Raw genomic sequence first — 15,128 nt, forward strand, 5'->3', positions numbered from 1 at the left:
AGTAGCCGGCAGGAAGGTGCGTTCTTCAGTGTATGTCATTTATATAAAAGCCTCTGGTGAACAGGTTTCCTTTTTTCTTTCCTCAAAACCCACTGCCTTCAGGATGTCTCTGGCTCCTTCTAACCAGGTGTTGGGTGGAGGAGAGAGGGCCCCAGAATTGAAATCAGAAAGAAGCAACACTGAATAAACGTCAGCTGTCTCAATCCCTAGGCGTTGGGCAAGTTAGGAGGGAATCCATCTCCCTGCCTGAGACACCGCGGGGTGCACACCTTGGAGTGCCTGATCCCTTCAGATTAGTTCTCCACACACTTCAAGAGAGCTACTTGGTGGCCGAGTGTGGTGGTGGCTCACACCTGTAATCCCAGCACTTTAGGAGGCGCAGGTGGGCAGATCACAAGGTCATGAGTTTGAGACCAGCCTGGCCAACATGGTGAAACCCTGTCTCTACCAAAAACACAAAAATTAGTCAAGTGTGGCGGTGTGCACCTGTAGTTCCAGCTACTCAGGAGGCTGAGGCAGAAGAATTGCTTGAACCCAGAAGGCAGAGGTTGCAGTGAGCCAAGGTCATACCACTGTACTCCAGCCTGGGTCACAGAGCGAGACTCTGTCTCAAAAAAAAAAAAGAGAACAGCCGGGCGCGGTGGCTCACGCCTGTAATCCCAGCACTTTGGGAGACCGAGGTGGGTAGATTATGAGGCCAAGAGATTGAGACCATCCTGGTCAACATGGTGAAATCTCATCTCTACTAAAAATACAAAAAATTAGCTGGGCATGGTGGCACATGCCTGTAATCCCAGCTACTCAGGAGGCTGAGGCAGGAGAATTGCCTGAACCCAGGAGGCGGAGGTTGCGGTGAGCCGAGATCGCGCCATTGCACTCCAGCCTGGGTAACAAGAGTGAAACTCCGTCTCAAAAAAAAAAAAAAAAGAGACAGAGAGAGAGCTACCTTGGCCAGCCACCCCAGGACCTGACCTTTTAATACGCAGGGTCTGTGGGAGAGCAGAAAATTCCGTGGAAGCTGCAGTGCCGCAGTGGCCCCTGGAATTCCCACACCCCCGGCAAACGGCTCTTCCTATGGCAGACATCCCAGACCAGGCTCCCCGTGCACCTGCACTTCCGGGTCTGTATTGGTACACCAAAGGGGACTGTCATGCTCACTCCATACCCATCATCCTACTGCAGACACACACCAGATGCCACCCCCTGCCCAAGGTCCAAGAGCCACAGTGCACAGAGAGACCCCCTAGGCAGACATACTGCAGAGAGCTGGGGACCTGGGGACAAGCACCTGGAGTGCTAAGGGAGGACAAAGAGGTAGCGCTGGCTCCTCCGGGGAGGACTGTGTCCCTTCACTGGGACACAGACACAGTATTCACACAGGAACTAAGGAGAAGAGGAGGTGGCTGTGTGGCCAGTGACAGAGGGCATTGGGTATCAGGTGAGGAGGGCTGGTAGCCCACCATGCTTGGGGCACTGAGTCAGGGAATAGGGAGGGTAGACAGACACTGAACAGAAAGGGCCAGGACCAGTCACCAAGCGTCATGTCTGCACTTCGCCCTGTGCCAAGAACAGCCCTAGATCCTTCCCACTCAGCCCCTAGCACGGGAGTGGACTGAGATCTCTCTAACTCAGACTGTGATGCCCAGGAAGTCACCAAATAAGCCTCCAGGGGAGAAGCCAGCGGGAACATGGGAGGGAGAGGGTGATGCCAAGAGGCAGAGAGAGGAGGGGAGAGGAGGATGGGGAGGACCCACTGGACAGGGTGCAAGGCAACAGCGCAGGCCAGGTGACTCCAGCTTTCCCGTTGGGTGGCTGGGTTGGAGGAGGGAAGTGCACTAAGCCAGGCAGCCGTGGAGGCTGGAGGGATGGACCGAGGAGAGGAGGCAAGTTCTGCCTGGGGCAGGCTTGAGTTTGACATGTGGGTGGACAGGTCCCCAAGACGCAGATGGGAATGAAATGGGACTCAGAGGAAGAAACCGGGCTGGGGAAGAAATGCCAGCACATGAGGTAGGAAAGGCCAGCAGATAACAGGACAACGATGACCATCAGAGAAGCCGGCGTTCACTGCTACTGACCTTGGCCCAAGGCACATGAATTATCCAATTTAATTTATTCTTAACCCCATTAAAACCCTGTGATGATCTCCATTTTACAGATGAGGAAACGCGGGCACAGAGCAAGCTGTGGAAGCTCCAGGATGAAGTGAGGCAATGCACGAAGCACCTAACGCCCTGCTTGGCCCATGCCAGGGCCACAGCTCCCTTCCCTGCTGGGTCCACTAAGTGGGCACAGCCATGCTGCAGCTGGAACCTGTCCAGGAACCACACGCTGACACCTTCTAGACCACAGGGACTTGGACGAGGTCCTTGGGAGAATTTTGTTTCACAGAGATAGGATGCTGGTGTTGGAGGCAAGTCCTGGCCTGTTGACAAGAGTACCTCTGAGGCACTAAGGGTGGGGCCCTGATCCAGGGGGTTCAAGCCTGTATAAGAAGGGACAGCAGAGGCTGACGCCCTTTTCAGCCTCAGCCCACCTACACCCAGGTGAATAGCCATGTTGCATGTGTGCGTGCGCACATACACACAAAGAAGGGACAGAGTTGGGGCCTTGCTCTCTCCTCATGCATGTACCAGGAAAGGCCATGGGACGACACAGTAAGAAGGTGGCCGTCTATAAGCCAGGCAGAGTCCTCAGGAGAAGCCAGCATGTCTGATCTCGGACTTCCAGTCTCTAGAACCATAAGAAAATGAATGTCTGTGAGGGAAGCTGCCCAGGCTGACTCAGACACTGGCATCGGTCGGGTATTAGTAAAGGCTTAGGTATAGCCACACACAGTGGGGAATGACCCTGTAGCAAGGAGTCAGGCCCATCAGAGAAGGGAGTGGTCAGAGGGTACCCAGGAGGATGGAGGGGGACTCTTCCTGTGGCAGGAACGGCAGTGAAACTCACCTCTGGGACCCCACTGCGCAGGCATAGGCAAGCTCACCTCCCACCACGGGCCCAGACCCATCCCATGAGCCAGGAACCGGCCTCAAGGCACCAAGCAGCAGCCCAGGATGGGAGACAGCAGGGCCGTGTGTGCTGTCCCATCCAACTCTTCCCTCCGCCTCCTACCCCACCCCCTCTGCCACCCTGTGAGTCCCACACAGCTCCCTACTCTTCTTTCAGGGAGAGGAGTACCTGTCCTTCAGCACGCAGGACAAGCCTTTCCATAGGCAACCCGACTGCCCCTGTCCCTGCTGGCCTGAATTCCTCTCCCTGTGCTGTCTCGGGCTCCCCGAGGGCAGAGGCTGTGACTAACTGGTCTCTGTGTCCCCAGAACCTGTTGCAGTGCCCTGCAAGAGCAAGTGCTCCACAAACTTGCTCACAACATTGACAGCTTCCTCCTGGCAACCACGGCTGTGGTGTCAGCTCGCACTGTCTCCATGGCTTGGAAAACATACATTTCAGATCAAGCTCTTGTCTCTGGCCATTTGCACCAAGTCCAAGGTCTTCATGGCATTCAGACCCAAGGGCTGAGGTCCCCCTTTCCACCTGAAACACCTCTGCCCTGCAACTCCTCCAAGACTGATCCCTCTTCCTGCAGCGCAGTCTCTGTTTCCATCATGGCACATGTGGCACTGTGGGTCTGTCCCCAGCAAGGCTGTGGCTTCCAGAAGGCAAAGGCTGTGTATCACCTCCACATGCCCAGCACATGCTTGGTACAGACAGATGCTCAGGGGAGTCTGAGACAATGTCTCTCTGCTGGGGCCGCCAGAAGCCTCTGAGAGCATGACTGTGACTGCCTCCTCCTCATCAATTCTCATGTCCTGAACACCAGCCCCAGCTGTGTACACTGAACCTTGCCCAAGGCCTCCAAGCCCTTCCCTGTCCACACACGTTGCCTTTAAAAAGAATGGAGTCTGAGGACAGTCCTCTGCCATCCCTCTGGCCTCCTTTTTTTTTTTTTTTGAGATGGATCTCGTTCTGTTGCCCAGACTGGAGTGCAGTGGCACGATCTCGGCTCACTGCAACCTCTGCCTCCTGGATTCAAGAGATTCTCCTGCCTTGGCCTCCTGTGTAGCTGGAATTACAGGCACACATTAGCACACCTGGATAATTTTTGTATTTTTAGCAGAGGCGGGATTTCACCATGTTGGCCAGGCAGTCTCTAACTGCTTACCTCAGGTGATCTGCCCGCCTCCCAAAGTGCTGGACTACAGGCGTGAGCCACCATGCCCAGCTAATTTTTGTATTTTTAGTAGAGATGGGGTTTCACCATGTTCACCAGGATGGTCTCAATCTCTTGACCTCATGACCCACCCGCCTTGGCCTCCCAAAGTGCTGGGATTATAGGCGTGAGCCACTGTACCCAGCCCAAATATTGCTTTTTAAAATAAGATTTATATAGTTTTGGAAAAAGAAAAAAAATACTGGTTGTCTTTATTTTTCTGATTTCCCACAAGCCAAGGAAAACTTGCTGAGAGGTATTTGGGAGCCAGTGGTAGGAACGAGGGCTTCCGAACCAGTAAGGCCCATTTTTAAATGCCAGTTCTGATTTTTGCTGGCTGTGCGACCTGATAAGCTAAGCTCCTTAACCTCTCTGAGCAAAGTGACCCAGAGTTATTGTGAAATAATATAGGAGTCTCTTTTGACTAAATGTCTCTAGTTGACAGATTGAGACCTCTCCTTGGCAGAATGAGGCTGACACACCCGAAGTGCTGGGATTACAGGCGTGAACGCAGCCCCTCCGGCCTTCTGAACTCACAGGATCACAGCCTGTCTCTGCTGCTTGGAACACACAGGCCTGGCCTCCCCTGCCTGGGCTGCAGTCACTCAAGCCTGGACCTCAGAGGGGGTGATGGGGACCTGAGCTGAGGACCCATGAGGTCAAACCATGACCCAGGTAGGCTCACCCCACATCGAAATATGCTGCCCACAGGCTGACAGCTCTTGAGCAATAGTGATCTTGTCTGAGAACCAAAATGAGGCCTGCCCAGCAGGCAGCAGTATGAGGGACTGTGACCACCCAGGCTGCCGCCCATCACCCAGCCAGCCAGACAAGCCTTGAGGGTTTCTGTCTTCTGGGGGCATTCCAGGGCCCAGGCCGCGCAAGGTGTGTTTACCAGCCTGGCTACAATTGAAGCTGTCTGTGTCCTTCCCTGCTCCCAGCTCAGCTAGAGGCAAGGGACAAGCAGAAACAACAGGTGCCCAGGTGAAGCCAAGAGCCTGTGAAGCCATTCAGTCCATTTACAGATGAGAAAGGAAAATCCAGAAGTGACTTGTGGACCAGGTCTGACCGGCTGCTGGCAGTGGTGCCCTAAACAGCCCTGGAGGAGACAGGATTAAAATGCAACCGTGCATGCCTCTCGCTCACACGGGTGCCCTGCAGAAGAGAGAGATTTCCTCATTCGGGTAATATTGGGAAAGCCCAAGTCAAACTCGGTTTAAAAGGTCTCTCTGGCCTGGTTCAGAGTGCATGCTGTATTGTTTTATTGTTTTGTTTTGTTTTGTCTTATTTTTTTAGATGGAGTTTCACTCTTGTTGCCCAGGCTGGAGTGTGGTGGTGTGATCTTGGCTCACTGCAACCTCTGCCTCCCGAGTTTAAGTGATTCTTCTGCCTCAGCCTCCTTAGTAGTTGGGATTACAAGTGTGCACCACCATGCCTGGCTAATTTTGTATTTTTAGTAGAGATGGGATTTCACCACATTAGCCAGGCTGGTCTTGAACTCCTGACCTTATGATCCGCCAGCCTCGGCCTCCCAAAGTGTTGGGATTACAGGTGTGAGCCACCATGCCTGGCCTTTATTATTTTTTTTAAGAGACGAGGTCTTGCTATGTTGTCCAGGTTGGAGTGGGGTGGCTATTCACAGGCACGACCACAGTGCACTACAGCCTTGAACTCCTGACCCCAGGCAATCCTCCCACCTCAGCCCCTCTACAGCCTCCAGGCTTCAGAATGTGCTTTACCAGCTGTAGTCTTGGGAAGTTGAGACCCGACTCACAGGAAGCACAGAGGTCATAAAGCCCATTCAATAAACCAAGCTGAATCTTCTCTTCCTGAGAAGAGAGGCCACTGCCAGCACCATCAGGATTGGGGATGGATACTGCATAACAATTACACCTAACTTAAGGTACATTAATTTTGCATAAAATAGAAGCATTTTGATCACTATTTTCATGTAAGCTTAAGTTTCTCTGTTGTTCGTGTAGAAAAGTAGCTCTCTACCTGAAGTCAGCCTTTCAGTCCCGGCCCTAGAAATGGCCTCCTGGGAAATCAGACCCATTTGGTTAACTTGACAAGGAGATTTTTTCTTAGCATCAGCAAAAAATCTCAGTGTGACAGACAGACTGCATTTGGGAAGGCATTTGGAATGATTTGCTATTTTCCTTTTTTTTTTTTTTTTTTAAGAGGCAGGGTTTCACCATGCTGGCCAGGATGGTCTCAAACTCCTGACCTCAGGTGATCCTCCTGCCTTGGCCTCCCAAAGTGGTAGGATTACAGGCGTGAGCCACAGCGCCCGGCCTCATGATTTACTATTTTTAATTCCACCAGTTTGAGTGGGCTGGAGAAAATCCAAAGCAAATGGCTCCCTCTACCATTCACACAAGGAAAGACCTGTTTGAGCACCGGGACCGCCCTGGGAGGCTCCTTGTGTGTCTGAACCCCAATCAAGGCCACACAAACCGACGCCTGGAATGTAAGCTCCCAGTGTCCACAAGACAGACAGCCTCAAAGAGCAGGCAGTTGGGACAACGCATCGGCATCAAAACGAGCAGCAGACCACACACAGAGAGAGACGGGAGCTCACCTGGACCTCCGCAAAGTCAAAGCATTCCCAGCTTCCAGGTGGCATGCAGCCTGCTCAGGAGGGGCAGGGGTAGCAGGACAGAGGGGAGGGGATGAGACGGTGGCTCTCTGTGTCATGTGGATATATTGACCAAGTTACGAGGTTCTTACTTGAGAAATCGTCGTAACCTGATCACTGTACCCCTACAGCCAGACGAGATTCCACCTCCCCGGGACATGCAGGCGTCACACCAAGCACAGACACAGCAAACAATGGATAACCTACTCTTTAAACATTTCATTTTTTCTTTCAAGCCTGCAATATAATAAGGTGGAGTTATTAAACCACATAGACACACAAAGCCAAGAGGGTAGGAACATTTCCATTTGTCAACTTAAACAGCCAAATAAAAAGTCTCCTCGGCCGGCCACAGTGGCTCACACCTGTAATCCCAGCACCCTGGGAGGCTGAGGTGGGTGGATCCCCTGAGGTCAGGGGTTTGAGAACAGCCTGAACAACATGGTGAAACCCTGTCTCTACTAAAAATACAAAAAATTAGCTGGGCGTGGTGCTGGACGCCTGTAATTCCAGCTACTTGGGAGGCTGAGGCAGGAGACTCTCTTGTACCCAGGAGGTGGAGGTTGCAGTGAGCTGAGATCGCACCATTGCACTCCAGCCTGGGCAACAAGAGTGAAACCCCATCTTGAAAACAAAAAAAAGTCTCCTCATGTTTTCAGGAGGGAAAAATATGAATATATGTTAATATTCATATTTTTCAAATATATATGATATTTGAAATGATATCATTTTCAAGTGATATATGAATATATCATTTATAACAAATGATATAAATGCTGTTATAAATATGCAGTATATACAGTCATGCCCTGCTTCATGACAGGGATACATTCTAAGAAATGTGTCATTAGGAGACTTTTGTCATTGTGTGAACATCATAGAGGGCACTTACAAAAACCTAGGTGGTCCGGCCTCCTACACACCGAGGCTATCTGGCAGAAGCTACTGCTCCTGGGCTGCACACCTGCAGTGCATGTGCATGTGCTGAATCCTGCGGCACTGTGACACATGGTCAGTATTTGCATACTTAAATATTTCTAAACATGGAAAAGGTACAGTCAAAATATGGTATTATCTATTGTTGTTTTTTGTTTGTTTGAGACAGAGTGTCACTCTGTCACCAAGGCTGGAGTACAATGGTGCAATCTCGGCTCCCTGCCACCTCTGCCTCCTGAGTTCAAGCAATTCTCCTGCCTCAGCCTCCCAAGTAACTGAAATTACAGGTGTGCACCACTACACCCAGCTAATTTTCTTTTGTGTTTTTAGTAGAGATGGGGTTTCACCATGTTGGCCAGGCTGGTCTTGAACTTCTGACCTCAGGTGATCCATCCCCCTCAGTTCCCCAAAGGGCTGGGATTACAGGCATGAGCCACCACACTGGCCCAGTATTATCTATATTCTTATTTTCAATATATATATGCATAGAATCACGTTAAGTATAATTATCTCTACAGATATTCAAACATTTCATTCCCTTTTTTTTTCTTTTTTTGAGATGGAGTCTCACACTCTCACCAGGCTGGAGTACAATGGCATGATCTCAGCTCACTGCAACCTCCGACTCCCTGGTTCAAGCAATTCTCCTGCCTCAGCCTCCTGAGTAACTGGGACTACAGGCATGCACCACCACACCCAGTTAATTTTTGTATTTTTAATAGAGACGGGGTTTCACCATGTTGGCCAGGATGGTCTCAATCTCCTGATCTTGTGATCTGCTCATCCTGGCCTCCTAAAGTGCTAGAGCCACCTCGCCCAGGCAACATTTCATTCTAAAGTTTCCAAAGTCTCAAAGGTTTTGTCTTGCACATTTTAAATGCACTGAAATAGTACACACACAGTTAATGGGCCAAAACATCATTGGAATCTAAAGGCTGGTCCTATCAGCTCAGGGGAGGCCCACATTCTCAGCGTGACTCCATGCAGGGAGCCTTCAGGGTACAGCTTCTGTTCTTATTGACCTGATGGCAGCTGAAGACTGGCTGGAGGCCTTCCTCAGTACAGGAAGGCATTTTTTACACCTCCTTTGGGGAAAGGGGTAAATCAGAGGAGGTGAGGAGAGGAGGGCAGAACTATCCAGGTGGGAGAGTGGTGACTCTGGAGAGGGTGGAGGGCAAACAGTAGGAGCCCGGCTGAGCTCCCTGGACCTCGTGTACATCTCCAACGCACTGAGGAGTTCAGCAGCAGGCTACAGTAGAGGCAGGACTGCAGAGCCAGTAACTGATGAAGGGGCGCAGCTCCCAAACCTAGCCATGCAGATGAGCTAAAGTGGTGCACCAGCCAGGAACAGTGGCTCACACCTGGAATCCCAGCACATTGGGAAGCCAAGGAAGGAGGATTCCTTGAGCCCAGGAGTTCAAGACCAGCCTGGGTAACATAGCAAGATGCTGTCTCTACAAAAAATAAAAAATATTAGCCAGGAGTGGTGGTGAGTGAGAGGCTGAGGTGGGAGGACCCCTTGAGCCTGGGAGGTTGAGGGTGCAGTGAGCTATGATCATATCACTGCACTCCAGCCTGGGCAAGACCATGTCTCAGAAAATAATAATTTTTACCGCCCAGGTGCGGTGGCTCACGCCTGTAATCCTAGCACTTTGAGAGGCTGAGGCAGGCGCGTTGCCTGAGCTCAGGAGTTTGAGACCAGCCTGGGAAACACAGTGAGACACTGTCTCTACTAAAATACAAAAAATGAGCCAGGCAGGACAGTGTGCGGCTGCAGTCCCAGCTACTCGAGAGGCTGAGGCAGGAGAATGGCTTGAACCCAGGAGGCAGAGGTTGCAGTGAGCTAAGATTGCGCCACTGCACTCCAGCCTGGGCGACAGAGCAAGACTCTGTCAAAGAAAAAAAAGTGAGTGCAGAGCTCTGCCCAATGTGTCAACCGAGAGCATCCACTGAGGCCTGGGTCAACTCAGTGATTACTGTGTGGCCACAACCAAGGCGACTCTGTTTTGGACAGAGCCAGGAGATCGCACTCCACATCAGAGGGCTGCCCCACCTACCTCCGTTTGCCAGGAGGTGTTCCTGTGCCTTCCCCTTCGAGTCCTCCATGACTTCCACCACACTCTGAGCCATTCTCCTTATGAGGCTTTGCAGAGAGAAGAAAAAGAACCAGTTAGAATAGGAAGCTGTCCTCAAAATACTGTCACGAGCTGCTGGCAGGAAAAGTAGACGGTGACACCCTTTGGGGGAATACTTTGGCAAGATGTAGGAAGAGGGCTAAAATGCTAATAGCCTTTGAACCAGTAATTCCACTTCTGGGAAACTATCTTAAGGAAACAGGACAGACAGAAAAGCTTTCTGAATAAAACCATGTTCTTCGCAGCTCGCTGCTGACAATAAAGAACCAGAGGCAGCTGGAAGGCTTGACAATAGGGAATTGTTTAAGTAAATGATGGTGCATCCGCTGAGGATGGTTAGGCACCCGCTGAATATAAAGCTTCACAGAACTAACACTATGGAACAAGTCGTGTACTATAATGTTGGAAAAAACTAAGCACACAATCCTACAGGAAGCAGGGGCACTGGCTATGGCTTCGTGGACGTGTTTCTCCTACTTTACATATTTTCCAATTGTAATCTGGCATTGTTTATATTATTAGAAAATTAAAACTTTTTTCTCTGAAAAACATACCGAAACCTTCAGAAAGAACAGCCTTTGAAGGCAAAGGGCTCAAATTGGCCACAGCTCTGCCAATTACCAAATGTAGAATTTTAGCCGTTTTTTTGTTTTTTTTGGAGACAGTGTCTTGCTCTGTCACCCAGGCTGGAGTGTAGTGGCGCAGTCTCGAGTCACTGCAACCTCTGCCTCCTGGATTCAAGTGATTCTCTTTTCTCAGCCTCCCACGTACCTGGGATTACAGATGTGCACCACCATGCCTAATTTTTATATCTTTAGTAGAGACAGGATTTCGCCATGCTAACCAAGCTGGTCTCAAACTCCTGACCTCAAGTGATCCATCTGCCTCGTGCTAGGATTACAGGTGTGAGTCACTGCACCGTGCCAATTTTAGCCAAATCGATGTAATTTCTTTGAGCCTCAGTTCTCTTACCTATAAAATGTGGATGGTACTCATTTTGCAGGACGATTATTAATATTGACACAACCTATCATCTCATAGCAAGGAGAGTCTGCTCCAGGAGGCTGAGCAATTAGAACTCCAATTGGAAAACAAGTCAAGCTAGGATCAAAGTCTGAAAGTTACGGGGATGCAAATCGTTGCCTCAGGCTGTCTCTCCACATTCTCCCCACCCTCAGGAGGGAGGTGGTGTTTGCAGGAAGGGTGGCCTCAAGTCACTGAATCCTACATGGAGTACAAGGTCTGCCACTGCTGCACACACTGGCCACTCGGACCAGAGCCCAGAGGCAGGGACACAGGAGGCCCTGATAAAAGCAAACGAGGAAGAGAGAGAGGTATCACCTGGCTTTCCTGACTCCCAAAGTCATGTGGTCCTGATCAAAAATGGAAAAATACAAGCAGTGAACAAAAATTGAACAACCAGACTCCCCAACCCAAGAGGAAACACTTTGTATTCTGGCATATTTCCAAAGGTTTAATATTTGCATGGTTTATGTGAGTTAAAGTCTTTTTTTTTTTTTTTTTTCTTTTTGAGATGAAGTCTCCCTCTGTCTCCAGGCTGGTGTACAGTGGTGCAGTCTCAGCTCACTGCAACCTCTGCCTCCTGGGTTCAAGTGATTCTCCTCCCTCAGCCTCCTGAGTAGCTGGGACTACAGGTGCATGGCACCACACCCAGCTAATTTTTTGTATTTTTAGTAGAGATGAGGTTTCACTGTGTCATCCAGGATGGTCTCAATCTCCTGACCTCATGATCCACCCACCTTGGCCTCCCAAAGTTCTGGGATTACAGGCTGCATCTGGCCAGGTCTTTTTTTTTTTAGGCAGGATCTCACTCTGTCACCCAGGTAGGATGGGAATACAGTGGTATGACTGTGGCTCATTGAAGCTTCAACCTCCTGGACTCAAGCGATCCTCCACTTTATTTAAAAATTTTTTTTTGTAGAGATGAGGTCTCACTATATTGCCCAGGCTGCTCTTGAACTCCTGGGCTCAAGTGATCCTCAGGCCTCAACCTCCCAAAGTGCTGGGATTACAGGCCTGAGCCACTGCACCGAGCCAGCCAGAGTTAAGGTCTTCTTTTGATATCACTTATTATTTAATGGAGTCGATGAAGTATCAAACATTCTATAATTGTTGTCTCATTTAATCCTCACAAAAATTCCCAAAAGTTGGGTATTATCTCTTTGTACAGATGGAGAAACTGAGGCCCAGAGAAGTAATTTGCCCCACCCCTTCCAACAATCCAGTCTGTATGTGGACTCCTAAAGCGGGGCTCTCAGCCACCAGGACACACTGCTATCTTTACCATCACTGTGGCCCATCCTGGACTTCAATTTCCAACAGTATGATGGCATTTCTTAGCACAGTGGTTAATAGCATCTTACTGGCCATAACTTTGGGTAGGTTACCTAACTCTTCTGTTTCGTCTATAAAATGTTTTTAATTTTTTAGTTTTCAGCTGTAAAATGGGGATGATACTCTTTATCTCACAGGGTTCTTCATGGAGTTTGGTGCCCAATACCATTGTAAGGTATCGGGAGTCTGCGAAAGACATCTTGAGGTATGCTCTAGGCAACCTGGGTGGACTGTTTGGGGTTCTCTGTCCTGCCAAATCTGTCCTGTGCAGATTTGGCAGGAAATCAGAGGGAGGGAGAGTCTGGTCCCCTCCCAGTTCCAGTGACCTCAGTCCTCTCCTCCCTGCCAGCCTAGGGGTTGTGTCTATGCCTCTCCACCAGCCTGGGATCCTGCCTGGTCCCTGTGATTCTCCTACAGCCCACACATAACTCTGTCTCCCTCCTCAAATTATCCTAAGACAAGTACACCTTCTGTTGGGACTCTGACTCCACAGATTCATTTGTTCATTCATTTAGCAAATTTCATACATCAAACAACTATTATGTGCCAAGCACTGTTCCAAAATGTTATGGAGAAAAAAAAGTCCCTGGTCTTTCGGAGCTCCTGTTTCAATGCTGCCAATGATCCCTCTTTTATCCTTACCACGACATATGGAAGTTGCTGTCTCCTATCACAGCATCCCCTATAATATTGTGAGTAGTTATCTGTTTACATAAATCCAGCACCTACCACAGTGCCTGACTCACAGCAGCTGCTCAGCAATGTCTGTTGAATGAATCAATGAATTCTGGCAACCCCTACTTGCTTCGTCCTAACAGATCGGAAAAGAGAACTCACTCATCATGTTGCTAATGAGTGTCTAGTGCTCCTTGTCCTAGCCTCTGTGAAGTTTCGTTTGCTTTGCTTGGTTTTTTGTTTCTGAGACAGAGTCTCACTCTGTTGCCCAGGCTGGAGTGCAGTGGTGCTATCTCGGCTCACTGCAACCTCCACCTTCCAGGTTCAAGCGATCCTCCCACCTCAGCCTCCTGAGTAGCTGGACTACAGGCACCCACCACCATGCCCCACTAATTTTTGTATTTTGCATAGAGACAGGGTTTCCCAGCCTGGTCTCAAAACCCTGACTGCAAGCAATCTACCTGCCTTGGCCTCCCAAAGTGCTAGGATTACAGGCATGAGCCACTGCACCTGGCCTGTGAACACCTTTTCACATAAAAAGAATGCTTCCTCATTCCTTTCATTTTCTGCATAGTATTACATTTCATGTCTGTATCATAACAAATTCTCTACTAGTGGACATTTGAGTGGTTGCCACTTTGATATGGTATTACAATACATACGTTTTTGCCCGCTCGTACAGGTATGTATAAAAAATAAGTTGCCTGAATCAGAAAGCTAAACTTCGTTAATAATTTTTTTTTTTTTTTTCTGAGGCGGAGTTTTGCTCTCGTTACCCAGGCTGGAGTGCAATGGCGCGATCTCGGCTCACCGAAACCTCCGCCTCCTGGGTTCAGGCAATTCTCCTGCCTCAGCCTCCTGAGTAGCTGGGATGCGCCACCATGCCCAGCTAATTTTTGTATTTTTAGTAGAGACGGGGTTTCACCGTGTTGACCAGGATGGTCTTGATTTCTTGACCTCGTGATCCACCCATCTCGGCCTCCCAAAGTGCTGGGATTACAGGCGTGAGCCACCGCGCCCGGGTTGTTAATAAATTTTTAAAAAGAAAAATAAATATAAAAAGAAAAATTAAGTTTCTAAGAAAGCAACTTCTGGAATAAAGAGTATGAACATTTATAGTTTTAACAAGCAAGGCTAAACTACCCTGCACATATACAAAGTCAATGTCACGCCCCAGTGTGTGAGACTGCCTGCTTCCCTAAACCCTTGCCAACGTAGGTATTATGAGTCTTCTTACTCTCTGCCAATCTGATATCTGAAAAATTATATCGCATTGTTGCTTTGATTTGCATTTCTTTGATCGTCAGTGAGGCTAGACGTCCTTTCTCATGTTTGACTCTATAAAAGGCTATTCTCTTCTGTGACTAGCACGTTCATATATTTTCCCAGTTTTTTACTGGCTTGTTCATTTAAAACAAATTTTTTTTTTTTTTGTAGGGCCCAGGTCTTGCTATGTTGCCCAAGCTGGTCTTGAACTCCTGGCCTCAAGTGATTCTCCTGCCTCGGCCTCTCAAAGTGCTGGGATTACAGGTATAAGCCACCATACCTAGCCTCTTTTAAAACTTTTCATTTTATTGATATATGTAAAATTTTAGGTGTTTTGAAGACTGTATTCTTGAGACGATGTTTTGAGCTAGGTGACATGCCCATTTTAGAGATGAAAAAAATTAACACGGAGCTAAAGGTTACCCTACACAGTAAGCTAGTGTCGAAGCAGAAATTGATCATAAACCTACACTACTCCAAGGCCCATGGAGATTTGCTCTCCCATGCTAGTCCAAAGTAAACTCTGACCTTAGGTGATCCACCCGCCTCAGGCTCCCAAAGTGCTGAACTTTGTTAAAAAGTAAAGAAATTTTTAAAAAGAAAAAATAAGTTTCTAAGAGAGCAATTTCTGTAGGAAAAGGCTAGGCGCAGTGGCTCACACAGCTTTATGTAAAATACCAGAGAAAAATTTATATTAACCCATAAAAGATGGACAAACTATACTTTTAATGAGAAAAGCAATTGTAAACAATATATAAAGACCTTGATTGGGATGTTTGATCCTGGTCAACATCATTGGGACATCAATGGGACAATGCTGCCATCATCATCACTGATGAATGATATTTGTCAAAACTCACCAGCCTGTTCACTTAAGATGTGTACCTTTCACTGTATGTATCTTTTACCTTGT

At 48.8% G+C, this 15,128-nt stretch overlaps 1 protein-coding gene across 19 annotated transcripts in view; it reads right to left on the reverse strand.

Moving 5' to 3' along the window:
• The window catches only part of ATP6V1C2 (ATPase H+ transporting V1 subunit C2), a 62,196-nt gene that overhangs the window by 21,190 nt on the left and 25,878 nt on the right, over positions 1 to 15,128 (reverse strand). For 11 of the 19 annotated variants that reach the window (XR_004733775.3, XM_078348515.1, XM_017964543.4 and 8 more), the window contains exons 4-5: positions 9,842 to 9,927; positions 7,056 to 7,085 (exon numbers count right to left, since the gene is read on the reverse strand). The exons of 2 other annotated variants lie outside the window; for them this stretch is intronic. Coding sequence is in view for 14 of the 17 variants with exons in the window: in XM_078348515.1 (XP_078204641.1) it covers positions 7,056 to 7,085; positions 9,842 to 9,927 (116 nt within the window). In the remaining 3 variants the exon portion in view is untranslated. Of the gene's footprint in view, positions 1 to 6,791; positions 6,876 to 6,940; positions 7,086 to 9,841; positions 9,928 to 15,128 lie in introns of those variants that run through there. 6 more of the 19 variants (XM_002758033.7, XM_017964544.4, XM_002758032.7 and 3 more) reach the window with 3 other exon arrangements.

Source organism: Callithrix jacchus, chromosome 14 (assembly GCF_049354715.1).
Source record: "Callithrix jacchus isolate 240 chromosome 14, calJac240_pri, whole genome shotgun sequence".
Taxonomy (NCBI): domain Eukaryota; kingdom Metazoa; phylum Chordata; class Mammalia; order Primates; family Cebidae; genus Callithrix; species Callithrix jacchus.